We start from the raw sequence: 27,143 nt of genomic DNA, 5'->3' as shown, positions 1-27,143 counted from the left end.
ATAAGATATCTTGGGATTTATGGGCTAAATTTCTTTTTTCTTCTCTTCTCTACTTACTTATTCTATCATTTAAAAAACCTGGGACAATTAACTCGTTTGCCCCATGTAGTTTCACTTATGATTGTTTAAAATTCTATATTGGAAACACAAGATTTGATAAAACCCAGTGGGATTCAAATGAAGCTCCTTGACAATGCCTTAAACCCAGATCACTCTGGCTCTCCCTGATAAGCCAACAACAGGACCCAGTTAAAGCCTCACTTAATCATTTTTGGGAGGTTTGGATGGCTCAGAGGAAGTATAAATAGCAATTGTTTCTGTTTTGACCTGAAACCCTGAGGGTCTTCCCTTCCCAGATTGACTTTTTTTTTTTTTTTTGAGGGAAACTAGGTAAAAGAAGCCATTCTTTGCTTACAATTTCTTTTTTTTTTAATTTTTCAAAACATATGCATAGTTTTCAACATTCACTCTTGCAAAAAACCATTGTGTTCCAGTTTTTTTTCTTCCTTCTCCCCATCCCTCCCTTAAACAGCATGTAGTCTATGTTAAACTTGTGCAATTCTTCTATACATATTTCCACAATGCTGCACAAGAAAAATTAGATCAAATTAGGAAAAAAAAATGAGAAAGAAAACAAAATGCAAGCAAACAACAAAAAAGGCAAAAAATACTATATTGCGATTCACATTCAGTCCCCATGGTCCTTTTTCTGGATGCAGATGGTTCTCTCCATCACAAGTCCATTGGAACTGGTCTGAATCATCTCATTGTTGATGGAAGCCACATCCACCCATATAATCTTGTTGCTGTGTACAATGTTCTCCTGGCTCTGCTCATTTCACTCAGCATCAGTTCATGTAAGTCTCTCCAGGACTCTCTGAAATCATCCTGCTAGTCGTTAATGTTCCATAACATTTATATACCAAACTTATTCAAGCATTCTGCTCCAATTCTTACCTATCCTTAATCACTGAATGGAAACTGCCTCAGACAAACAGAGACCTATTGAAGACCTTAGCTTAAAAAGGCCAAGGTCTCCCACTGCATCCAGGGCCATCTTCAGCCATTCTTATCTATTTAGCCACTGGACCCAGATGGCTCTGAGGGAGGAAACAAGGCTGGTGATTTTGCACAGCCCTCCCTCACTTAAATCCAATTCAGTTGCAAGTCAAGACATCACTCCTAATGTCATTGGCCCTCTTCTAGAAAGGAGAAACAACATCAATTTATATGGTCTTAGTAGGAGTATCTCCTTCAATTTTGGCTTGGTAGATATTCCTGTTCCTGCCCTTCTTCTTCTATGTGGTCTTTTCTGGTTGCCCCATTCAGTTACTTTGCATATATCATATTTTCTCATCTGTGACCACATTATATTCTCTACCAGAATATAACTTCTTTGAGGAAAGATATAATTTTGTTTTTATGTTATTATTTCTAGCACTTAACACATTTGGCCCATAGTAAGTCCTTAATGTTGGCTGAACTGAACTGACATTCTGTGATCTGCCTACACTGACTAGGTGTCTTTCTGCTGCCCTTTGAACTATCTATAATTTTCATTTTTGTGAAATTCTTCTGTTCCATGACTTGCTACTATAGAATGTGAATTGTAGAACACTGGCTTACTGCAAATCTGCATCTTTGAAAGCTCACTGCAAATTCCAAAATGTAATCTTGCATGATGTCTTCCTCTTACTCATTTCCTGGACAAGCATCATTTGTGTAAGATCAATTGATTCAGGGAACTGCTTGTCCAGACATGTGTCATAATCTGGGCAAAATACATCTTTTGTCTATTTTTGTTTTTCCACTTTTTCTTTAAGGAATAATTCTAATGAGCTTGTTTATCTGGCTTTCCAAGCCATATTATGTGAGAGGCTACAAATTAGAAGGAAAAGGAAATGTGTTGGTGGCAGGAATGCTGATAGCAGTAAGAAGTGACAGCCTGACAGTAAGGACGGATATGGAAAAATACAGAAAGGAGAAGCAAGCTTGCAAAAGGTAGACTGGCCAAGATCATTTAGAGTAGAGATATTTCTCTATCTTTCAGTGGTCTATGGGGACATTGCTAAGTTTCAGTTACAAGACTTTTTTTCCAGTGATGATTCCAAGTCATCAAAACGGTTATCTGTGGTCAGTGTTCTCTGTTTAAGAAGCCAGAGAAATATAAAATAAACATACATATGGATATAGAAATATGTACAAAGATATTTTGGAAATGTAACAGGAGTGTGACTCAGATTCCCATGTTAGAAAGATTTTTCTCAAAAGTTGTTAAAATTTTTTAAGTTACCCAAAAGGGGATAATTTTCAATTACCTGTTACCTTCACTCACACAGCACCTCCAATTCTTTGCCAATACCAGGTTAACAAGACAGTGTTGTATATACGTATAGTGACTGCTAAGATATTTTCTCCTTCTCCCTCCTTCTCTCATCTGAGGTTTTAAATCTAATGTTATATAAGGGACACATGATTATGGGGAACTGAAAATTAGAGAGAGAGAGAGAGAGAGAGAGAGAGAGAGAGAGAGAGAGAGAGAGAGAGAGAGAGAGAGAGAGAGAGAGAGAGAGAGATGAGATAAAGATGCTCCAGGGAAAGTAGCAGCTACCAGCAAAGGAGGACTTTGGAGGATTTTATCTTTATTTAGTTAGAGGCAGACAGTGTAGAAATATGAAACTGCTCTTTCTGGTGACTGAGAAGCTTTTAAGAGTGGGAAATACCATGAGAAATAGCCAGAAATTGCTCCTCATTCCTCATTCCCCTCTCTGGCCAACAAGAATTTGTAAGAGAAGTATGGGCCCAAATGAGTTTTTCTTTTCAGGATTATTACTCATTGATATATATCATTGATACAGAGGTTTATGCTTTTATTTTTCCTCTTTTTTCATGAAACTTTTTTTTTGATAAAGTGCTCCAAATCATTATTCATCAAAGAAATGCAAATTAAGACAACTCTAAGATATCACTACACACCTGTCAGATTGGCTAGAATGACAGGGAAAGATAATGTCAAATGTTGGAGGAGATGAGGGAAAACTGGGACACTGATACATTGTTGGTGGAATTGTGCATCCAGCCATTTTGGAGGGCAATTTGGAACTATACTCAAAAAGCTATCAAAATGTTCATACCCTTTGATCCAGCAGCGTTTCTACTAGGCTTAAATCCCAAAGAGATCTTAAAGGAGGTAAAGGGACCCATATGTGCAAAAATGTTTGTGGCAGCCCTCTTTGTGGTGAAAAGAAACTGGAAACTGAGTGGATGCCCATCATTTGGAGAATGGCTGAATAAGTTATGGTCTATGAATGTTATGGAATATTATTGTTCTGTAAGAAATGATCAGCAGGATGGCCTGGAGAGACTTACATGAACTGATGCTGAGTGAAATGAGCAGGACCAGGAGATCATTATATACTTCAACAACAATACTATATGATGATCAATTCTGATGGATGTGGCCCTCTTCAACAATGAGATGAACCAAATCAGTTCCATTTGTTCAATAATGAAGAGAACCAGCTATACCCAGCAAAAGAATTCTGGGAAATGAATGTGAACCATAACATAGCATTTCCACTCTTTCTTTTATTGTTTGCTTGCGTTTTTATTTTCCTTCTCAGGTTTTTTTAACCTTTTTTTCTGGATCTGATTTTTCTTGTGCAGCAAAATAAATGTATTAAAATATATACATATATTGGATTTAACATATATTTTAACATATTTAACATGGGGATAAGGAGAAAGAGGGGAAAAGTTGGAAGAGAAAGTTTTGCAAGGGTCAATGTTGAAAAATTACCCATGCATATGTTTTGTCAATAAAAAGCTATAATAATAATAATAAGGAAAAATTAAGTTAAAAAGAAAGAGAGATAAAGAAATAGAGAATGCTTCAAACTTTATTTAGATCAAATCAAATTTAGATCAAAATTTATATCCAGATCTGAATATAAATAGGATTTTTCATCATAAATCCTTCAGAGGTGGTATGCATAATTGTACTATTGAGAATAAAAAAGTCATTTGTTTACAGCTAGTCATCCCAGAACATTACTATTACTTTGTATGCAATATATTTCACTTCTTTTATGGAGGAATTTCAAATTTTTTTTTCCTGAGAGCATCTTGCTCATTATTTAAAACAAGTTTTAAATAAAAAGAAAAACATCAACAACAACAAAAGAAACTTTCTTTGACAGTCCATCTCTAGAACTATTGATCTTTGATCCAAGATCAATAATTATATTGTTTTTCTTAGGTTTCCTCAGTGGAAGCTCTGAGAAAAGAATGAGAAAAAATCCCTGAAATGTATCTGGACCCATCCTATCATTACATAGTAAATTGCAATGGTATTTTTACACATGATTTTGGGGGAAAGAGGCACTTAAGCTATAGCATTATCTCATTTATTCTTTTTGGGTTTGCATTTTAATTTTTTTAAATTATGAACAAACTTCAATAAACATAAATATTTCAATATACAAAAAGAGGAAAAGAAAATAAAAAATTATGAACTATATTATATGCAGTTTGATTTTTGCCAAGAAGGAACTCTAAAGAAAACCAGGTGTAAAGGATGCTATCAAAGAGATATATGACAGAAAGGGAAAATGGTCTAGTCCTGTGGCATAAAAAGTTTAATAACTATACAAGAGAGGCCAGAATGGTTGTTAGTATTTGCTTTGAGGCAATTGGGGTTAAGTAACTTGCCCAGGATCATAAAGCTTATAATAAGTGTTAAGTGTTTGAGGCCGGATTTAATTCAGGTCCTCCTGACTCCAGGGTCAGTGCACAGTCCACTGATTGCCCCAATAAGTCGGAATGAGAATATGACCTATGACTCTACAGAAAAATGTAAACTACCTTGAATAACTGTAAACAGCAGAAGAAACTTCAACTATCCCATGGAAAAACTTGCACATGATTCTGGGTCATTCTGACACTTTGCCGCCTTTGTTCTACTTCTATATCTAGGCTGGCTTTGGGTAATACAGGGATCCATAATATTACTTTGTCCTGCTGCCATGCAGAATATCTGGCCTCTTGTTAGTGAATTCCATTATTAAATAGTTTCAAGTAGTATAGATTAGACATGTAAATGTTTTCTTGAACCTACTATTAAGAATATCAAAAGAATACTAAGATATCATAGGAAAACAATTTACATATCATATAAAAAGCAGGTAAGACCAATTAATTATCAGGGTTGGGTTTTTAAAAAAAATTTAGTTTAATTTAATTTAATTTAGTAAATTAGTAAAAAATTAATAAACAACCCAATCAACCTAATTAACCCTAATAAAACTTATTAGGAATCAAGCTGGTAAGAACCCCTCTTTCTTTAATATTTCAGTATTCTCTCAAATGGTATGATACCCTACAATTTGGCATAATTAAGGCAAGAGAGAACTGCCTCCTTTACAATGATCAAAAGGCAATTTGGGGATCCTCTAGAGAGGCTGGGGAAAATGAAGGAATCATACTTTATAGTCATTCCTAGTGAATGTTTGAGAACATGTATCAAAGGCACACAAGATGGGCAAAAATGGATGGCCTGTATTCTGCATCATCTGAGCAAACTCCTAAATTTATGAGTAAATTTACTCACAGGTGAGTATTTCAGTATTAAATTTAATACAAGAATAATGAAACTGCCCTACTTGCCTGGACTTTCTTCTACTTTTTTTCTCTTCCACTTCTTCTTCTTTTTTTTTTTTTTTTTTTTTTTTTAGTGTTTCATTGACTTTTCTTTCTTTTTTAAAAAAATTAATATTACTACTCAATCTTATTACTCTCCACTACTGTTCTTTTCCAAATTAATAGTTGTCCTGAATATACATAGTACTTTCAAATCTTTGTGCTTTTCCTTTTCCTATTCTCCACACTGATAATGCCATTTTACTGATCCTCACCCCTATTTCCATTTGTTGAAATCCTTTCCTTTATTAAGTAGTTTTAAGTAGTGTAGATTATACATGTGGATGTATAGAAAAACAAGTTACAAATCACCTAAAAAAACAGGTAAGACCAATCAATCATCAGGTTTTTTTCCCCACCTAGAAAGTAAACTATCAGAATCAATTTAATAAAATTATCACTTTGGACTTGGCTCTTTTCAATAATGCAGTAATTCAAGATAATTTCAATAGACTTGGGATGGAAAATGTCATCCACATCCAAAGAAAGAACTATGGAAATCGAATATGGAATGAAGCATTAATAGTTTCATATTTATTTATTTGTTTATTTTTCTCATGTTTTTTTTTTTTTTTCCTTTTCAGTCTGATTTTTCTTGCACAACATGACAAATATGTTAATATGTTTGGAAGAATAGCACATATTTAACCAAATCAAGTAGCTTGCTGTCTTGGGGAAAAGGTAAAAGAGGGAGGGAGAAAAATTTAGAACACAAAAGTCTTGCAGGAATGAAAGTTGAAAACTATCTTTACATGTATTTGGAAAAATAAAATACTATTGAAAATAAAATAAAATAAAAATAAAATGATCTTTTAAGCCTTTAGATCTTTCTATACACACCACACAGAAAATATTACTAATGATTAATCCATTTTGATGCTCTAATGCAAAAAATTGGGTTTTAGTATTGTAATAGCCTTCCTACCCTATAAAGAAGGCCCCTAAATCACTGCCAGAGTAAGGCCATCAGTAAAGGCCCAAAGTCTTTTTCTCAGAGGGGAATTTGAAATCAATTAGTAAATTCCATAGGAGCCTTCCCTTCCCCCTGAGTTAGTATCAGTCCCCAAGTCTATTCGTGTTTCCTTTCCCCAATACCACGTCTTTCTAGACTCAGATAAGATACTTACAAAAACTCAACAGGCTTCATTGGTTTGAGAATGGTACCCAAGGAATGGGCATAAGAAATAATTTGTCTCCTGATCAGAATGGGCACAATTACTTTTTAGAGTAAATTATCTGTGAGAATGAATGGAATACTGTACTCCCTTAGGCCTGTAATTTGTTCCTGTGTGAGTGAAGATAATTTTTAAAAAATTCTTCTTTTTGTGGTATTTATACTTTACAAAGAGAACCCCAGAACAGCAGGAAGAGGATTCAATGACCCCCAAGCCCCAAACTATTATGTGCAAATTAAAATTTTCCAAACTTCAAAGCTACCAGCAGTGTTATTAATAGATGAATTCTTTGATCTTGACATAACAGGAATTTTGCAAGCAGCTGGAAAATTCTCCACAGGAGCTGACTAACACAAAGGGGAAACAAGAACTGATATTCTGATGGAATCCTGAGAAGAAGATAAAGACAAATTTTCATTCCCATATCCTAATTTCCCTATTTTCCTAAAATAATTGCTATTGAACAGTCTAGTTCAGTATTCTGCAAACTTTTAAATAGTATTTTATTTTTCCAAATACATGTAAAGATGATTTTCAACATTAGTTTCAACCCAAAACAAAGAGAAATGAAGTTCTTTCCATTCAGTGCTCTCAGGTGCAGGGATCCTCTAAAGGATACCCCCTACACAGATAGTACCTGAGGGGCAGTGAGTAGATAAGCTGGTAAGGAAGAGAACTTTTTCTTTTTTTATTTGTAGGAAGTTTTATTTTTTCTAATATTATTTATTTTTCCAAAAATATTTAAAGAGAGATTTCAAAATTCATTTTTTAAAATACAAAGTTCTGAATAATTACAAAAATTTTATATTTCTTAATAATTCACAATATATAGAGTTCCAAGGTTAGTTAAGTCCTTTTCCTCACAGCAGTATTATGAGTAGGTGCAATGAATATGATGGGAATTGAACTCAGGAAAACTCAAGTTCTTAAAAAATTTTTTTAAAAACTTTTTCATATTTGGAAGGCAATTTTACTCATTCACTGTATATGTACTATTTGAATATTTAGATAATATCAGAATCTGGGTCTTTAGTCTTTGTGCATTTTTTTTTTTTTTTTTTTGGTGAGGCAATTGCTAGGGTCACACAACTAGGAAGTGTTAAGTGTCTGAGGCAGAATTTGAACTCAGATCTTCCTGATTTCAGGGCTGGTGCTCTATCCACTACACCAACTTTTAAAAACAGTAATAGCTTTTCGTTTTTCAAAAAGCATACAAAGATAGTTTTCAACATTTACCCTCGCAAAACCTTGTATCCCTAATTTTTCTCCCTTCCTCCCCCATCTTCACTAGACAGCATATAATCCAACATAGTTAACCATGTACAATTTTTCTAAATATATTTTCACATTTATCATTCTGCACAAGAAAAATCAGATCAAAAAGGGAAAAAGTGAGAAAGGAAAAAAAACCAGGCAAGCAAGTGACAATAAAAAAGGTGAAAATACTTTGTTGTGATCCCATTCAGTCCCCATAGTCCTCTCTTTGGATACAGATGGCTCTCTGCATCACAAATTTATTGGAATTGTCCTGAATCACCTCATTGTTGAAAAGTCAAATCCATCACAGTTGATTATCACATAATCTCCAACATTCATTTTATTTATTTATTTAAGAATGAAAATTTTTTATTAAAGCTTTTTATTTATAAAACATATGCATGAGTAATTTTTCAACATTGACCCTTGCAAATCCTTCTGTTCCAACTTATATCCTCCTTTATCCCTTCTCCTCGATGGCAGGTAGTCCAATACACAATATTTATTTTTGTAAAACTTTGTGTTCCAAAATTTTCTCCCTGCTTCCCTTACCTTCACCTTTCCAAGACAGCAAGCAATCTGATAGAGATTAAATATATGCAATTCTTTTATCCATATTTTTATATTTGTCATGTTGTGCAAGAAAAATAAGATCAAAAGGAAAAGAAACATAAAAAAAAAAGCAAAAATCACCACAAAAAAAAGCTGAAAATAGTATATTTTGATTTGCATTTAGTCTTCATAGTTCTTTCTCTGGATGTGGATGGCATTTTCTAACCGAATTATTTTGGAATTGTCTTGAGTCACCACATTGTTGAAAAGAACTCAGTCTACCACAGCTGATGATCACATAATTTTGTTGTTACTGTGTACAATGATCTGCTCATTTCACTCAGCTCCTATATGTTTCTCCAGGCCTTGCTAAAATCATCCTGTTGGTCATTTCTTACAGAACAATAAAATTCCATAACATTCATATACCACAATTTATTCAGTCATTCTCCAGTTGATGGGCATCCACTCAGTTTCCAATTTCTTACCATTACAAAAAGGGCTGCCACAAACATTTTTGCACATGTGGGTCCTTTCCCTCCTTTAAGATCTCTTTGGGACACAGACCCAATAGAAACACTTCTGGGGCAAAGGGTATACACAGTTCCAAATTGCTCTCCCAGAATGGTTGGATCAGTTTACAATTCTACCAACAATGTATTGGTGTCCTGGTTTTCCTCCATCCAGAAGGGGACTTTCCTAATCACACCTAAGCAGGTTCTTCTATGGACATCTGGGCAACTGTTAGGTAATACCTGCCCTGAGGGTCAGATGCCTAGCTCAGGAGAGGCACAGTGTCTGGAGGAGTTGGAATGAGGAACTATGAGGAACAAGGTTTGGTATGGTGATGTTGGAGATAAATCCCGCAGCCCACTATCTCAGGAAGAACGGAACATGATTCATGTTCCCTTTCTCCAACTGATTGATCATAGAACACTTTGGGGCCTGGCCATAACTATTCTTTGCCAGTTCTATGTTAAAACTGTCTACAGAAACAGCCAGCTTTAGAGTCTATCAATTCCTGGTTGTCCAATGTATTTTAATATGGAGATTAAAGCAAAATAATAGAGGAAAATAAACAGGAATGAAAATGAAAAGACCAAAATTCTGGCTATGGTCTTAATTCTGATACTTCCTAGTTGTGTGGCCTTGGTCATGTAACTGAACCATTCTGGGACTGGTTATCTGTAAAATAAGGTTATCACCATTATTTATCTATCTATCCCAGAGAACTGTTATAGGGAAAGAGCTCAGTTTCTATTAAAGGCCTTTCCTGGTTCTTCCCAGGGGTGGGAGGAAGGAAAGGCCAGGGGAAAAAATATACATACATACAAGTATATACACATATATGCATACACACATCTAAATACACAGATAGATATACACATCTATCAATTCATACAGAAATAGATGTATCTTTTATATAGAAGTCTCTCCAAATTAGCTAATTGATAACACATTGTTTCCCCCAATAAATTCCTTGAAGTCAGGGAGAGTGTTTTTGCTTTTCTTTGTATCTCTTGTATCTGACACAGTGTCTGGCACACAGGAGGCTCTTACTAAATATTTAATAAATGACTACTAAGGTAATATGTTTTTTGTTTTTTTTTTTTACATTATTGGACATAAGCTTACTACCTCATGGAAGGAAAGGTGACTTGAGAGAGAAAATCTGAACTCCAAAAAAACTTTTAAAAATAAATGTTAAAAACTGTCTTTACATGTAATTTAAAAAATACTTGTTGACTTATGTCTGTAAAGTTATATGCATATGTGTACATGTAGATATATTACATTAAATTTTGATACATATGAAATATATAGATGCACATATATTTTTTACTTTATTATTTCATAGTATAAAGAACTCCCTCTCTAGTTCACTGCTTATCATGAGTTCAAGGAAACTATGAGCTAAGTGATATGTTACCCAAGAGACAGGCTATATAGTACTATAGAGTTCTGACAAAAGGTGATCCACTGGAGAAGGAAGTGGCAAACCACTCCAGGATCTTTGAAAAGAAAGCCTCAAATGGAGTCATATTAAGTTGGATACTGAAAAAATTGAACAACAATCTTAGAAGAAAAATAATGGCAAATCCACAGCATACTTAAAAAATACTTCAACTTGCTAACAAAGGTCCATATAGTTAAAGCTATGGTTTTTCCAGTAACAATGTATGGATGGGAGAGTTACACTAAAAAGTAAAGCTGAGCAGCTTGAAATTGATACTTTCAAATTGTGGTGCAGCAGGCTTTTAAAAATATTTATTTATTTAATAGGTTTATATACATATTGTATATATTGTATACACACATATATAATATATACACACACATTCATTTTTTACATATTTCCAAAGGCAACAGAAAAAGGGCACAGGGAAAAGTTGAAATGGATATGTCACGGAAGCTTTAAACTTAAACTTCTGCAGACTTCAGGAGATAGTTGAAGATAGAAAAGCCTGGTATGCTAAGAACCATGGGGTCAGAAAGAACTGAATGCGACTACTTGAACTCTAGTGCAGAAACATTACTGATATAACTTAGCAATTTGCCACTACTCACTTAAAGAGTGCCTTGTGTACTAATAGATTGACTGCCACTGTCAGAAGCTAGAATGTGTTAAGAGGCAATCCCTAAACCTGAGCCTTATCATGCAATCATAGATTGGGAGCTGGAATGTTTGTTACAGATTATCTAAGGTGCATCTGGGCAGCAAGGGGGCACCAGTGCACAGAACACTGAGCCCAGCATCAAAAAAGCCGCATTTCAGATCCAGCTTCAAACCTGTACTATCTGTCTGCCCTTGGGCAAATCACAACTTCAGTTTGCCTCAGATTCCTCCTCTATAAAATGGGAGTAATAATGGAGCTTTTTCATAGGATCATTGTGAGGATCAAATGGGATAATAATTGTAAAGCCCAGTGATTAGGACATAGATGGCACTGTATATTATTATGATATATGTTATATAGTATCACATGTATTGGATTATATCAGTAGATATCATACATGTAATGTTATTATATATGTTATATAGTCACATATGTTATATTACGTAATATATTATATATATATCATGTTATATATAATATAGCTATTATTTTCATTATCTAGTTCAACCCCTTCATTTTTTTTTTTTTTTTGGAAGCTGGGGTTAAGTGACTTGCCCAGGGTCACTCAGCTAGGAAGTGTTAAGTGTCTGAGAGCAGATTTGAACTCGGGCCCTCCTGAATTCAGGGCTGGTGCTCTAACCACTGCGCCACCTAGCAGCCCCTCAACAACTTCATTTTAAAGACAATAAAACTGTGACCCAGAGAAATCAGATGACTTGTCCAAATAAACTGGATAGAGTGGGGATTTGAACTTCAAATTCAACATTCTTTCCACTATACCCATTGTCTCTCCTGAGAGTTTTCCTGACTGCAAGACTAGAAGAATTTTTATTCAATATTGTATATCTCTTCTCAAAAATGCCATATAAATGAAATTTAGTATTACATTTCTATATAGTGAGGGAGTGGAATCTGTTAACTTTCTAGTTATATCAAAATGGTCTTCAAGATTTTCTACATAAATGTTGCTGTTCAATTGTTTAATTATGTGTAACTCTTCATGACCCCATTTTCTTGGCAAAAATACTGGAGTGGTTTGCCATTTCCTTCTCCAGATCATTTTACAGGTGAGAAAACTGAGGCAAACAGGGGGAAGTAACCGACCCAAGGTCACACATTTAGGCTACATTTGAACTCAGAAAGATGGGTCTTCCTGTCTCCAGGTCCAGCAATTTATCTGCTAGAGAATAGTTTCATTATTTTGACTGTGGCTGGAACTGACCTAGCTTTGCCACACATGAATGTTGAATTTGTTCATCATATACATTGACATGTACTTCGTGTACTACATGTGGAACACAGTGCTAATTTGTTTGGAGAGATAAATGTCTTGATGACCAGCATTAAGGACTAACCTTCACAAAGGCTTAAGTGGGATGGTCATCAGAACTGTAATCTGAAAATGTTTCAACCATAACTCCTCCCCAGATTCACTGTAAGATTGTCACCTATTAACTTCTATTGCAATTTTCTCATTCATAAAATACCGACTCTATCTATATCATAGGATCCTTCAACAAACATATATAAAAATAAAATGATTATGATAACACTTTGAAAGGTATAAAGTATATCACAGTGGTGTTGTAACTTATTTCAATTCTTCAAAAACTCCTATCTATGATTTTATTACTAAACTCAATCCTTCCAATCCTTTAGGCTGTAAAATGTTCTTTGTGACTGTAAAATTCATTATCCTGTGGTCAACTGAGTGACAAGTTTCTCCACATTTATTAGACTAATTACAGGGTATTGTCAGGATGTGCTGAAGTTGTGTCTGGCAGGAATTCTCAGTGCCTCTGCTAATTAGAATTTTTGAAAATCCAAAGTCAGCTCCAAACCAGGATGACCTTAGTGGGGGGAGATTTTTTTCTTATCTCTCCCCCATATACATAGACAATTTTTCCAGTTTAAAAAAAAAAAAAGAAATAGACATAAACATTCTTTTTTTCCCCCCCCACTGAGGCATTTTAAATTGCCCAGAGTCACCCAGCTAGCAAGTGTTAAGTGTCTGAGACCAAATTTGAACTCAGCTCCTTCCTGACTTCAGGGCTTATGCTCTATCCACTGTGCCACCTAGATGCCCCCATACATAGACATTCTTGATTGAAAATAGTGGTGTTCTGAGGTAATAAAACTATCTTTTTATATAGCATGTGATCATAAACTTGGAAAATCCTAAAGATTAAGCTCATTAGTAGAAAAATTAATAATTTTAGCAAAACATCAGCATATAAAATAAACTCACATAAATCATGAGCATTTTGACATATAACCAACTAAAACTACGCAAGAAATTGTAGACAATATAAAATACCTGGAGTATACTTATCAAAACAAACTCAGGGACTGCTTGAATATAATTATGAATCCCTTTCTTACACAAATAGTCATATTTAAATGAAAAAAAAAAAAAGAAAATGGTGGAGGTTTTTTCTTTTTTGTTTTTCCTCCAGTAGGAGAAAGAAGGAAAGAAAAGATCCTGGGGGCATATTATAGCTTTTATAAACAAAATATGAAAGATTGAGTTAAAAAAGAGAAAGTGGGGGGAGGTCAACCCTGATCAGCATGGATTATGAGCTCCTTGAAGGCAAGGACCATTTTAAACATTCTTTTTATTCTAATAGTTTAATGCCTAAAATCTTCAAAGTTAGTGAATAAATGACAGTTGTTAATAAAACACTTCAATTTAATACTGATCTTTCATTCATTCATTCATTCATTCCACAAACTTTTTAAAAGTACCTACTGTGTTGGTGGAAATAAAAAAAAATTAGATAACATAAGTTCATATCAAGCTCATATAATAGAGAGGAGGATGCATCGAAATGCAAATAACCATAATAACAATCTCACATGTATCAGAAGCACAAAACTGGGAGTTTTGTAACAAAAGAGGAAGGGCTTTTATTGACTTAAGTAATCAAGGACAGCTTCGAGAAGAAAAGTAGCATTTGACTAGGGCTTTAAGTGATTTACAACCACATCTGCTTTTCAATCCTTTTTGTCTAAATTAACTACCAATTTAGAAACAAAGAAGTGAAAACTAGGGGATTGCCCATCGATATAATTTAAGTATTTTAAATTTATTATAGTGATTTAACATTTGCAAACATTTACTTGTTTTTTCATTTAGTCCTTACAACAACTTTTATTTTAATTACAGGCTAGCAATTAGTAAATGTCTAAGGCAGGATTTGAAATATAATGGAATATTGGACATAATGAAATTATTGTTCCATAAGAAATGACCAAGACAAATAGCTTTAGGGAAATCTAGAAAAACTTATATGAGAATAACATGAGAAGGACCAAGAGAATAAATTAAGCAGAAGTAATATTATAGAGATAAAATTATGATAGACTTAAGAACCCTAAGCAATGCAATGATCAAACACAATTTTAAAGGATGGATGATGATTGCGTTGTACCTCCTGACAGAACTGATGGACTCCAGATAAAGAATGAGAAATGCATTTTTGGACATGATAATATGGTAATTTGTTTTGCTTGACTATATATGAGTCTTGATTATACATGACTTGTTGCATGGAGTTTCCCTTTTCTGGGGCAAAGAAGTTCAATTTTATTGGAAGGGGAATAGAGAAGGACCTTGTTAATTGAAAAATAAAGTAAAATAAAATATTCTTTGAAATAATTAACCACCATGTGGCCAGAAACTGGAAACTACGTGGATGCCCATCAGTTGGAGATTGGCTGAATAAATTGTGGTATATGAATGTTATGGAATATTACTGTTCTGTAAGAAATGACCAGCAGGATGATTTCAGAAAGTTCTGGAGAGACTTACATGAACTGATGCTGAGTGAAATGAGCAGGACCAGGAGATCATTATATACTTCAACAACAATACTGTATGATGATCAATTCTGATGGACATGGCTCTCTTCAACAATAAGATGAACCAAATCAATTCCAATAGAGCAGTAATGAACTGCTCAGCAGAAGAACTCTGGGAGATGATTATGAACCACTACATAGAATTCCCAAGCCCTCTACTTTGGTCCGCCTGCAGTTTTTATTTCCTTCACAGGCTAATTGTACACTATTTCAAAGTCTGATTCTTTTTGTACAGCAAAACAACTGTTTGGTCATGTATACACATATTGTATTTAATTTATACTTTAACATATTGAACATGTATTAGTCGACCTGCCATGGGGAGGGGGGAAGGAGGGGAAAAATTGGAACAAATGGTTTGGCAATTGTCAATGTTGCAAAATTACCCATGCATATATCTGGTAAATAAAAACTATTTAAAAAAAATTAACCACCATGAATATAATCCAGAAAGGTAAATAGTTTCTTTCTCCATTAGAACACTACCACTGCGGTATGGGCTATCTGCAGCACAAAAATTAAGTATAATCAATACAAGGCAATACACACATGCACACCGGGCGGCTCCCCTTTTTCTGGCATTCATTGCTAAACTTACTGTGTGCCCTAGTTGAAAAACAAAACAAAAACAAAAAACGGCAAGCAGCAGCAGCAGCAGCAAACACCAGACAGCAGCAGCAGCAGCAGCAAACACCAGGCAGCAGCAGCAGCAAGCAACATCCAGCAGCAGCAGTAGCAAACACCAAACAGCAGCAGGAGTAGCAGCAAACACTAAAAGTAGGAGCAGTAACAGACTGCATTGAAAGGCAGCAGCAGCAACAAACCAAACAGCAGCAAAAACTGCAAACACCACACAGCAGGAAAAGCAGGAACATAGAGTGGAATTCAGAAAAAAAAAAAAAAGCTAACTACAATTTAGCTGGCCAATCAGTGCAGGCCTTAAAGAATCCAGGTATATGATTGGTCCATGGATAAATCCCTTCAAGCTGACTAAAGAAGGGGGGTAGTTGTTCGAAGAGAGAAGAGGTTTCTAACCAACCAGAGAGGAGTTGAGGTACAACGGACCCTATCAGAGAAGCTGGATTTCCCCAAAGCAGGCGGGGCGTTCACGGATAGGGCGTGGTCTCTGGACTTGAGGCAGGTTCTGGAAGGGGGAAGGGAGTGGGCGTAGCCGGGCGGTGGGCGCGCCCTCGGTACCATGGGCGGGGTAAACGGAGTCAGCAGCGGGAGCCGGATACAGGCGCCGGGGCCCTGGGGATGGGCGGAGCCGCCGCCAGCGCCGCCGCTTGGTGCTGGTGGCCGTCGCTGCCGGAGGAGCCGGAGCTCCAGGGACGAGCCGCTGCTGTTGCTGCTGCTCCCCTTGCGGGGCCCAGCTCCCGAGGGCAGTGAGATGCTGGGGAAAGGGGTGGGCAGCGGCGGCGGTTCCAAGGCGCCTAAGCCCTCCTTCGTATCCTACGTGCGCCCCGAGGTGAGCGTCCAGTCCGGGGCTGGGGGCTCCCGGGCGCGGGGTGGGGCGGGAGGCGCCGGGAGCGGAGCAGTCCCTCCGCCACCTTCTTTCCTTTGCTTGCGCTTGAGGAGGGCGGGAGGGCGGGAGTGCGGGAACTTGGGGCCGCCCCTTTCCAACCCGGGCGTCTCGGGGCGCGGCGCCTCGAAGCTGGAATGCGGGCGGGCTCCCGAGGAGAGTAAGGGTCGTCGGTGCGGGAGCGCAGGTGTCAGGCTGCAGGAGCTGAGGCTCGCCCCAGGCCGGCGGGAGAGGGCGGCGTTGCGGGCCGGAGAGGTGGCTGTGGCCTAGGAGCTTGGCTCGGGGTCCCGAGGAGGAAGACGTCGCTGGCCCGTGCTTTCCCTCCCCTGTTAGGCACGAAGACTGCCCGCTGTTTGGGGCGCTTCGGCAACGTCTCCGGAGTTTCTTAAACCTTGCACACTTCACTTCTAGTTCCTGGGTTTCCCGTTTCAAGTGTGTTGTGAAGAACTAAGTCTTTTGCCGCCTGTCTGGTTTATAGGACAAGCCTCTTGCTATGGCCTAGGTTTGCTCAGTCGCCTTGTCCATCCTTGCCTTTTTGTATCCTGTTTTTGCCTTCTTTGTATACCCAGCGCTTAGCCATGTTACCTGGTACCCAGTTAGGGCTAAATAAATGCTTCTTGACAGACAGTTCCTCCCCCAACCCAATCATTTATCTCCTAAAAACTCCATTTCTTTCCTGGTTTACCGCTTTCAAAGCACAAGTTTTATAGAAAGACCTGTTTCTAGAAAGTATAAACATAATTTAGGGTTCGGTAACCCTAAAGAAAGAAAGATTTTGGAACCGATCCTCCATTCTTGGAGGCCATTCTTGTGCAGCTCGGACTCTGGTGGATATTGACACCGGCAAGACTGAATCTGGCACTCCCCAGTGTACCTGTTGTACTCACCTCGAAGCAAAAAAGTCCCTACTTTACATCTAGTCTCAGATGCTTCCGAGCCTTGTAACTTTAAGCAAAACAACGAGTGAGTCTCAGCCCCCACGTCTTTGAAATAGGGATAACGACTGTGTTTTCCTTATCTGGTCTTGAGGATGAAAGGAGATAGAACACCTTGCAAATTTTAGAGTGCTGTAAATGCTTGAAATTATGCTAGCCTCCCACGCCCTATCCCGCGGTGAACTGTTAACTCTAAGGGAGCATCTTTGTATCCCCACAGTCTAGCGAAAAGTACCTTGACTGTATCAGGCACATGTTCCTCTTTTCATTGAATAGTCTATTGTCTGAAGACCCGCCTCTAGCTAAGTTTGTTACCAGGTTTCCTGCAAGAAGATCCATTTTTCACCCTCGCATCTCTTGTATGCATTCTAGAATGTGCCTGGTTTGGGGTTTGTATTTGGGAATAGGGATTACTTTCACCAGTGTTACCATGGATCCTTGATAATGTTGAACTTAAAAGATAAACTCAAGTAGTTTTTGGGTTTGTGAAATTTCCTGTTCTCATTTCTCTCTTTGTCATTTACAACCCAGTCTGTTACTTCTCTTATGTAATTGAAATAGAACTATACACATTAATTCTATTTAAGTGTTTTGGAGTCACATGAAACCAGCTTGAATGTTAGAGTGACACTGTTTGAGTTGATAGGTATAGTCTTGCCGGATGCCTCACTTCTGGCCCCAAGCAAGACCTGAAGTTATATTTATATATATGGTTTTCTTAAAGTACAATAAATACTTTGTGGTGTTAGGTGGAGTGTAGAAGAACTAAAAGAGAGCTTTATTTTTAGATCTTATTTTAAAAAAAATAAATAACCACTTCCTCAGTAAATACTTAGAATGGGTCAGCATCCTCTTAAATTTTGAACAAAGACACTTTGATGTGTAAGTAAAATAATTTGGCTTATTTCTTTTCTCAGTTGCTCTTCAAAGGGCAGTTATTGGTCTTTTAATTTGCTTCTTAAGGAGAATTAAAATTTCTATTGTAACATCTATTAAGAAATGTAGCAGAGACCAGGAATCCAGGAACCCTCCGAATGTAAGTGCACTTCTTTTCAATAATTAGGTTTGTACTCTGCCTACAGGCTAAATTTTTTTTTCTTTGGAGGAATTTAGGAAAGGGGAGTAGTTAATATAAAAATACACCAGAGCGAATAACTTTTCCCACCTAATTTGTTTCAGTTAACTTGTTTTTCCTAAACCAAACTAATTTAGATTATAGAAGTAAAGTCTCCTCCACCCAAGTACCTTCCAAACTACAGAAATGCCTATTGTGAGAACTCAGTCAAAATTGTAGCTTTCTCCTATTTTAAAAAAGATATTGTTTAAGTTATTTTTATTGTTGATACTGTCAGAAATTCACATGAGATAAAGCTTGTGTTGCCTTGAGGATGTCACTGGTATGTCTGCCAAGGATTTATATTGCTTAGTTATATAAGAAGTGCTTCAAAATATTTTTCTGAAAGCTCTTATACACATGGCCAAGTGCTTTTTGCTATCCTTATGCCTTCAAATATGCATTACTTTTTAACAGTTGAGAAAGTGTGTGTGTGTGTCTTGTACATGAAAAGTGTCAAAACAGCTTTGACATCTTTAGATTTAATGATAGCTGTTGTTAATGGAGAAATTATTCAAGACCTCAGAAGGTTTCAGAGGTGCTTTTCAGTAACTAGACTTGTCCTTTTCATAAATGTCATCTTGAAAGAGGGGTGTTGGAAATAGTCCAATGCACTCTCATTTTACAGATAAAGAAATCTAAAGTACAGAGAAGTTGTATTTTGCCTCAGAAGATTAGAGCTGATAAATGGTGGTAGAACTACTGCTATCATAGTGGATATTTAAATTTATGATTTAGAACATATTTTACACAATTCTTTTTTGAGCTTTATAATAACACAGTAAGGTAGGTACTGCAGATTTTGCTCCCATTTTTCAGATGAGGGGAAAATAGTGACTTAAGACACCAGGGTCATATAATTTTAAGTGTCAAAGTTGAATTTAAATTCAGTTTTCTCCTAGCTCCGTCTAATACTTTTCTCATTACTACTGCACTATTTCTGAAGTTGTACCTTTGTTTTTTTAAAATAATTTTATGTTAATAAAAGCAGAAGCACTGAACTGACCAAAATGCTAAGAAAAGACACCTTTCATATTGAGTTTGTTTTTCTTTTGCTTTTACACTATTGGCATTAGATCTTGTCAGGTGGGATGGAATTTGGTTCTGTCCTTTTAAAAGGATGTGGCTGTATTTAAATAACTAGTTGTTTAAAAGACTTAAGAGTCAGTAGCTCAAGAGATCTTCTTGTCTCAGATCAATGGATTTAAAAGTTTTAAAATCCTGAACTGTGATTTAAAGCCTTCAATTATTTTTAGAAACAAATCCCTCCTCAAAGTAAAATCAATTGTGCTGAAAAGTGCAAAACATATGGTTTATGTGTTGGAAGAATGGTGCCTGGGTGGCCGCCTGAATACAGCCCAAGAGCTTAAAACATGAGTTGTGAAATTGGGCTTTATATTCTCTTCTTTAGACTTTTATCTGTACCACAGTGTAGAACATCATAACTGAAGGAGAGTAATTGAGAGCTAGGAAGTTAGTGCTTATCTTATTTGAATGCTAAGGCATCTGGTTGAGTTTAGTCAAAAGAGTAAAGGTATCAACAGATCCCTGCTTCAATTGAATTAAAGAAATTTATACATAGATATGCACACAGTTTGCTCCTGTGATAGGATAAATAGGACAGACCTTACTCTGAGGAGTTTAACAGGAGAGAGGGAGAGGGAGAGAAGGAGGGAGAAAGAGAAGAAAGGAGGGAGGGAATATGTGGAAAAAGTAGAATAGAACAGTATTAAAATGGCTCATTCTCTGATGATTTTTTGAAACATTGTTTTGTTCATCTTTTTAAAACATCATTGTCACTGCCCAATGATTTCCTGATGTGTAATCAGAAGACTATTCTCTGCCAGGTACCAGTTGTATGACCTTGAATTTATGTTACTTTATCTGAGTAAAAGTTTTCTCTGTCAGCTCTTATTTTATTCAATATTATGAATGTATTAATCCTGCTGAGAGATTCCTTTCAGTTTGTAGTCTTGCCTCTAGTACAAAACTTTTGTCTAATCATAGGATGACACTACTCTCTCTTTAATATATGTACACATCCTTAATGTGCATTGATTGGTGAAAATGAAGGCTTAAAACATCTATGAACCAGTAGGATACTGTGGTGGCTGAGGGGGCCAAGCTGGAAGCAACATTGGTAGGGTGGATGTTCTGCCACTCTTGGGCTTTGTCTGCAGTTAGTGGTGGAGGAGGTAAAGGATGTGACTTCTCCAAAGTGATTGCTTCCCTCTTTGATGGCTGGAGAGTCTAGTCCAGAAGCAGGCTTAGTGATCTGAGAGGCATTGCTAAATCCCAAGACTCTTAGGTTCAGCATTTGGGGATGTTGAAACCAGAATGTGAGGAAAATGGTGATTGATAGTATTGGAGATTTGAGTTATCTGACACATGCTGTCATCCTTGTCTCCCTTAGGCTAGGTGGGTTGACTAGTTTGGAGCATAGAGTGTATGAGAAAGAATACTATGTAATCAGCATGGAGAGAGAATGGAACAACATTATGATGGGATTTAAGTATGAAAGAAAGTTGAATATTTTTCCTGAGAGCAGTAGGGAGCCTTGAAGTTTTTTGAACGGGGAGGAGGGAGGAGGAAGCATGTTCATTTGTGCTTTAAGAATATCAATTTGTTATCTCTGTGGAGAGTGGTTTGTAGAGGGAAGATGTTACAGGTAAAGAGACCATTTGGAATGCTTCTGTAGTACTATAAGTAAAATATAGTGAGAATTTGGCTGTGAGTTGAGTGGAGAGAAGGGGGTAATTTCAAGAAATTCTAATAAGATGAACTTGACAACAGTTGGCAACTGATAGGATAATGGGGAGTAGTGAAAGTATAAAAAATGTATCCTAGTTTACAAACCAGAATGACAGAAGAGAATGTTGTCTCCACAAAAATAGGGAAGTTAGAAGAGGAAGGGTGGATTTAGTGGGGAAGATACTGAGGTCTGTTTTGGAAATGTTGCGTTTGAGATGCCTGTGGGACATCTGCTAGAGATGTTCAGCAGATATTTGGAAATGCTGGGTAGGAACTCAGAAGAGCATTGGAGACTAAATATGTATATTGGAGAGTTACCTATGTAGACTCACCAAGAGAGAAAGAGGGGAGAACCTAGGATAGAGCCTTCATACATAGGAAGTGAAAAATGGATGATGCCCCAGCAAAAGAATCAGAGCATTAACCCAGCAAGTGAGGAAAGAACCATGACAAAGCAGTGTCAAGCAAACCAAGATACAGGAAAGTATATAGAACAGTTGTCAGACATGAAAGAGAATTCAAGAAAGGTGAATCCTGAGAAAAGATCATTGCATATATCAATTTAAAACATTTATTGGCACTAGAGACAAGCCTCAGTTAAGACAGGAATAGAAATCACATTTTGCAGAGGGTTTTAAAAAATTGGTTTACCAAAATAAATGGGCTTATGCTGTGTATGGTATACCTTTTTCCACCCATATTGTCTACCACCTCCCCAGGTGGTATGTTTTGCCATAAGGTTCTCTAATGGCAGTTGGTATCTCTATTGATTGCAGTTCTGAAACCTTTTCATGTTTTTTCATTTTTCTTTGCATTTTTGAAGTCATCTTGTTGTCCTGATTTTACTGGGCATCAGTTCATATAAGTCATTCTAAGTTTCTCTGAATTTCTCATATTTGTCACTTCTTCAAGCACAATAGTATTTAATCAGATTCATATGCCAATTTAGTCAGCCATGCTACCAATCAGTGGACAACTACTTTTTTTCCAGTTCTTATTCAATTAATTATCTTTCCTTCCAATTATTTATTGCCACAGGAAAACCTAAATGTTTTTATTTGTGTTTTATTTCTGTCTTTATCCTCCATGAGGTATATGTCTAGTAGTGGTGTCTATTGGCCACCAGATATATAGAATTGTGACTTTTTTAAAAAACATTTTAGTTCCTGATGACTTTACACACTGTAGAAATTTGGATTCTCCAGAGCCAGTTTGCCAGTTATTTGAAAGTTGTGAGTTATAGTTTGTATAATTTATGACAATGATTAGTAATACTAAATGACTATACCCTGAAGCTTTATAAGAAGGGACCATTATTAAATGATCCTAGGGAGAGCTGTCTTTTAATAAAAATCCATTATTCTCTGTGCTTGAGTTAGAATAAAAGCATCAGTCGTTGAGACTAGGACCCTGACCAGTTTAATTTCTGGCCTTTTACCACATTGAGATACAACTTATATAGGCTTGTCTTATACATGTGTCACTCAAAGGCATTAGTACTTCTGTGTTTTGATTCCTATCTTAGATCATTGTGGTTCGTTAGTAATGTTGAATAGACTTTAACATACTAGTTTTTTCCCAGAGATTTGAGGGCAGTAGAGTACAATGGAAAGAGACCTGGATCTGAAGTCAGAGAACTTGGATTGAAATCAAGGGAACGCAACTAGACGGTCTTTTGAGTTCTTCCCATCCTTCCACCTCCCTATGTGAACAGAAGTTTGGGTAATCCTTCACACTCTGGGGGAGGAAACAACACACGAATAGAAAGGAATCTTAGAGGGAAGACATTAGGAGAGGGGAGCCCCAAGAAAGGTCTTCTGGAGATGGTGGGATTGGGTCTGATTTTGAAAGCTAGAGAAGCTAAAAAGGTGGGAGGGGTGAAATAAGGGGGCTCAATATTCTAGATATTGGGGCTAGCCATTGTGGGGGTATGAAGGGTCTGGGAGAGGAACAAGTTGGCCAGTGAAGGCCGATTTTTAGGTGTCTGAAGGATCAAAATGTAGGAAGGGACCAGATTGTGAGGGGCTTTAAATACCAAGCAGAGGGAACTTTATATTTGATTCTGGAGGTGACAATGTATCTATAAGTTGGGTAACAGTCAGACCAATATTTTAGGCACCTTGGCAGCTAAGTGGAGGATGGAATAAGGGGAAGAACTTTGAGGCAAGGAGACTAGTCACAAGGTGACCTCATGATAGGCAAGAGGCCATGATCATCTGTACTAGAGTAATGGCTAAGAGTGGAGAGAAGGTGACCTATACAAGAAGTCTTAAGGCAAAGACAGGATTTTACAACAGAGAGGATCTAGGAGGTTAGTGGGAATGTGGAACTGAGGATGACACTGTGAGGGTGTGAGCTCTGGTGGCTGGGGAAATGACAGCACCCTCTGGAAGCCCCTAGGAAAATTGGGAAAAGGAGAGGGTTTGGTGGAAAAGTTATGTTTTGAACATTTTGAGTTTGAGGTGCCTAGTAGAACAGATTCTAGTCCTGGATATGTAGATCTGTGAATCATTGAACTCATGGGAACTGATGGGATCGCCAAGCAAAGGAGGATGGAGGGAACAACAGACCTGGCATACCCAGGGTAAGTGACAGTAACTTGGATAACAATCCAAGGCCATTGAGAAGGAGCAGTCAGAGGCAGGAATTGGGCTTTTGTCGTATCAGTCATCACATAAGATGAAGAATCATTCAAGATTAAAAAAAAAAGTGTGAAGAGTAACTGTCCTCATGGATTTTATCAGCACATAATAGACAAAGCAGAAAAGCTATTATAATAGAAGAGCCTATGAAATATTTTGATATTTAAAAAGAGGTTCTCATACTCAAAGATTAGGAACTACTGCACTATGATTTTTATTTGAGAAGAAAAATAATTCTATTCTTTAATAGCAAATTCCTGGTTTATTCTATGGCTAAGTGGCTTGTGGGTGATAGTAAATGAATGACAGATTGATAAATTCTGTAGGGACCTTTTGGACTTTTGAGTTCTTAGAAATTTTGTTATTATAAAGAGAATTCCCTTCTCTTTAGGGAAAGAACCACTTTATTTATTTATTTTAAAATTAATTTTATAATTATAAAATTTTTTTTGACAGTACATATGCATGAGTAATTTTTTTTTTTATAACATTGTATTCATTTTTCCAAATTTTCCCCTCCGTCCCTCTACTCCCTTCCCTAGATGACAGGCAATCCCATACATTTTACATGTTTTACAGTATAACCTAGATACAATATATGTGTGTAAATCCAATTTTCTTGTTGCACGTTAAGAATTGGGTTCCGAAGGTATAAGTAACCTGGGTAGAAAGACAGTAGTGCTAACAGTTTACATTCACTTCCCAGTGTTCCTTCTCTGGGTGTAGTTGTTTCTGTCCACCATTGATCAACTGAAAGTGAGTTAGATCTTCTCTATGTTGAAGATATCCACTTCCATCAGAATACATCTTCATACAGTATTGTTGTTGAAGTGTATAGTGATCTTCTGGTTCTGCTCATTTCACTCAGCATCAGTTCATGTAAGTCTCTCCAAGCCTCTCTGTATTCATCCTGTTGGTCATTTCTTACAGAACAATAATATTCCATAACATTCATATACCATAATTTACCCAACCACTCTCCAAATGATGGACATCCATTCATTTTCCGGTTTCTAGCCACTACAAAAAGAGCTGCCACAAACATTTTGGCACATAGAAGTCCCTTTCCCTTCTTTAATATTTCTTTGGGATATGAGTCCAGTAGTAGCACTGCTGGGTCAAAGGGTATGCACAGTTTGATAACTTTTTGGGCATAGTTCCAAATTGCTCTCCAGAATGGCCGGATTCTTTCACAACTCCACCAACAATGCATTAGTGTCCCAGTTTTCCTACATTCCCTCCAAAATTCATCATTATTTGTTCCTGTCATCTTAGCCAATCTGACAGGTGTGTAATGATATCTCAGAGTTGTCTTAATTTGCATTTCTCTGATCAATAGTGATTTGGAACACTCTTTCATATGAGTGGAAATAGTTTTAATTTCATCATCTGAAAATTGTCTGTTCATATCCTTTGACCATTTATCAATTGGAGAATGGTTTGATTTCTTATAAATTAAGTCAATTCTCTATATATTTTGGAAATGAGGCCTTTATGAAAACCTTTAACTGTAAAAATATTTTCCCAATTTGTTACTTCCTTTCTAATTTTGTTTGCATTAGTTTTGTTTGTACAGAAACTTTTTAGTTTGATGTAATCAAAATCTTCTATTTTGTGATCAGTAATGATCTCTAGTTCTCCTCTGGTCATAAATTCCTTCCTCCTCCACAGGTCTGAGAGGTAGACTATCCTCTGTTCCTCTAATCTATTTATGGTCTCATGAAAGAACCACTTTAAACATAAGCTTTGGAAGAGGGGGTGAGGTGGTGGTGGGAGGGAGGGAATCTTTGACCTGGATAAGAGGGAGGGGGATAGTTCAAAAAACAAATTCTGTCCATGTTTTGAATATTATATATACACTTAAAAAGTAAAAGTAATATATCCCCAAAGTAATCATCTTCATTTTCTCCTAATTCCAGCCTTGCTTTTGGTACTGATCTAAATTATCTTTTTTTAAAAAAATTCTTTTGAGTATCAATGATTATCAGTAATAATTGCCACTTATGTCAGAAAAGAAAGTCTCCAAAGGATCACTTTCTTATTTGTAGCTTTTGTTTGATGATGTCCCTAGAACTTCTGCTTTTTTTTATAGTCTTTCTGCATGTGGTTGGTTCCTGAGGCATCTCCCTGGGTTAAGTATCATGCTACATAAGTTTTTCCTGTGTAGACAGTAGTGGAATATGTCATGAGGCCAAGTAGCCCTTGTAAACACTTCTTAAAGCCTGATAAAAGAGAGAGCTGTTGCAAAAGTATTGAGTCCAAAGCTTTTTTCCTGCTTTTTTTTTTTCCTTCCTTCTGGTTAAAACTGCAGCCAACAAAAGAATTGTTGATAATGACAAATAAGAGGTTTATCTTGCAATTCTACACTTTCTTTTGCATCCAAAAACGGTGGTTTTTGGAAAATTGAGGTGCTAAGAAACCTAAATTCAGATGGGATTTTGGAGATGAGAGGATTATTAGAATACTATATTATTGAATACTGACTGCCAATTGATAGCTTTTAATACTTTGGAGAAAGTTTATCCTGACACACTTTCTATATCAACAAGCTCATATAATGACAAATGTCATTATTTATATTATGACATTCTGGACACTTAATATAAGTATTTAAACACATGATATTATATGAATCTGATAACCTTTAGGGTCCTTTTTTCAGATCTCAAATGAGATATTTGTAAGGTGCTTAGCACAGAGCCTGGCATATAGTAAGCACTGTACTTAATATAATGCTTTTCTCTTCCCATCTCTCCCTTTTAAATCTATGATCCTCTCTGATCATAGAATTCGAGTTTTCAGGGCCCATATAATTAAAAATTATATTACTAGGGACACATTACTTTCACAAATTATCTAGTCTAACCCCAAAACGAAGAGGAATACTGGGCACATGGTTTTCTAGCCTCTGCTTGAAGACATATAGTAAGGGGCAACATGACTTTCTGAGGTAGTCCATTATGCTTTTGGACAGGTTGAATTGTTAAAAATATTTCTTTACATTGAACTAAAATATACT

The 27,143-nt window shown here is 36.6% G+C and overlaps 1 protein-coding gene across 1 annotated transcript in view; it reads left to right on the top strand.

Moving 5' to 3' along the window:
- Positions 1-16,393: 16,393 nt before the first annotated feature.
- The window catches only part of MTMR12 (myotubularin related protein 12), an 88,268-nt gene continuing 77,518 nt past the window's right edge, over positions 16,394-27,143 (top strand). Inside the window, exon 1 of the mRNA XM_074279485.1 lies at positions 16,394-16,628. Coding sequence (XP_074135586.1) covers positions 16,551-16,628 — 78 coding nt within the window. The 5' untranslated portion in view covers positions 16,394-16,550. The remainder of the gene's footprint in view (positions 16,629-27,143) is intronic.

Source organism: Sminthopsis crassicaudata, chromosome 1, assembly GCF_048593235.1.
Source record: "Sminthopsis crassicaudata isolate SCR6 chromosome 1, ASM4859323v1, whole genome shotgun sequence".
NCBI lineage: Eukaryota > Metazoa > Chordata > Mammalia > Dasyuromorphia > Dasyuridae > Sminthopsis > Sminthopsis crassicaudata.
The sequence above is the reverse complement of the archived record's forward strand: the minus strand, read 5'-3'. Positions and strand labels throughout refer to the sequence as shown.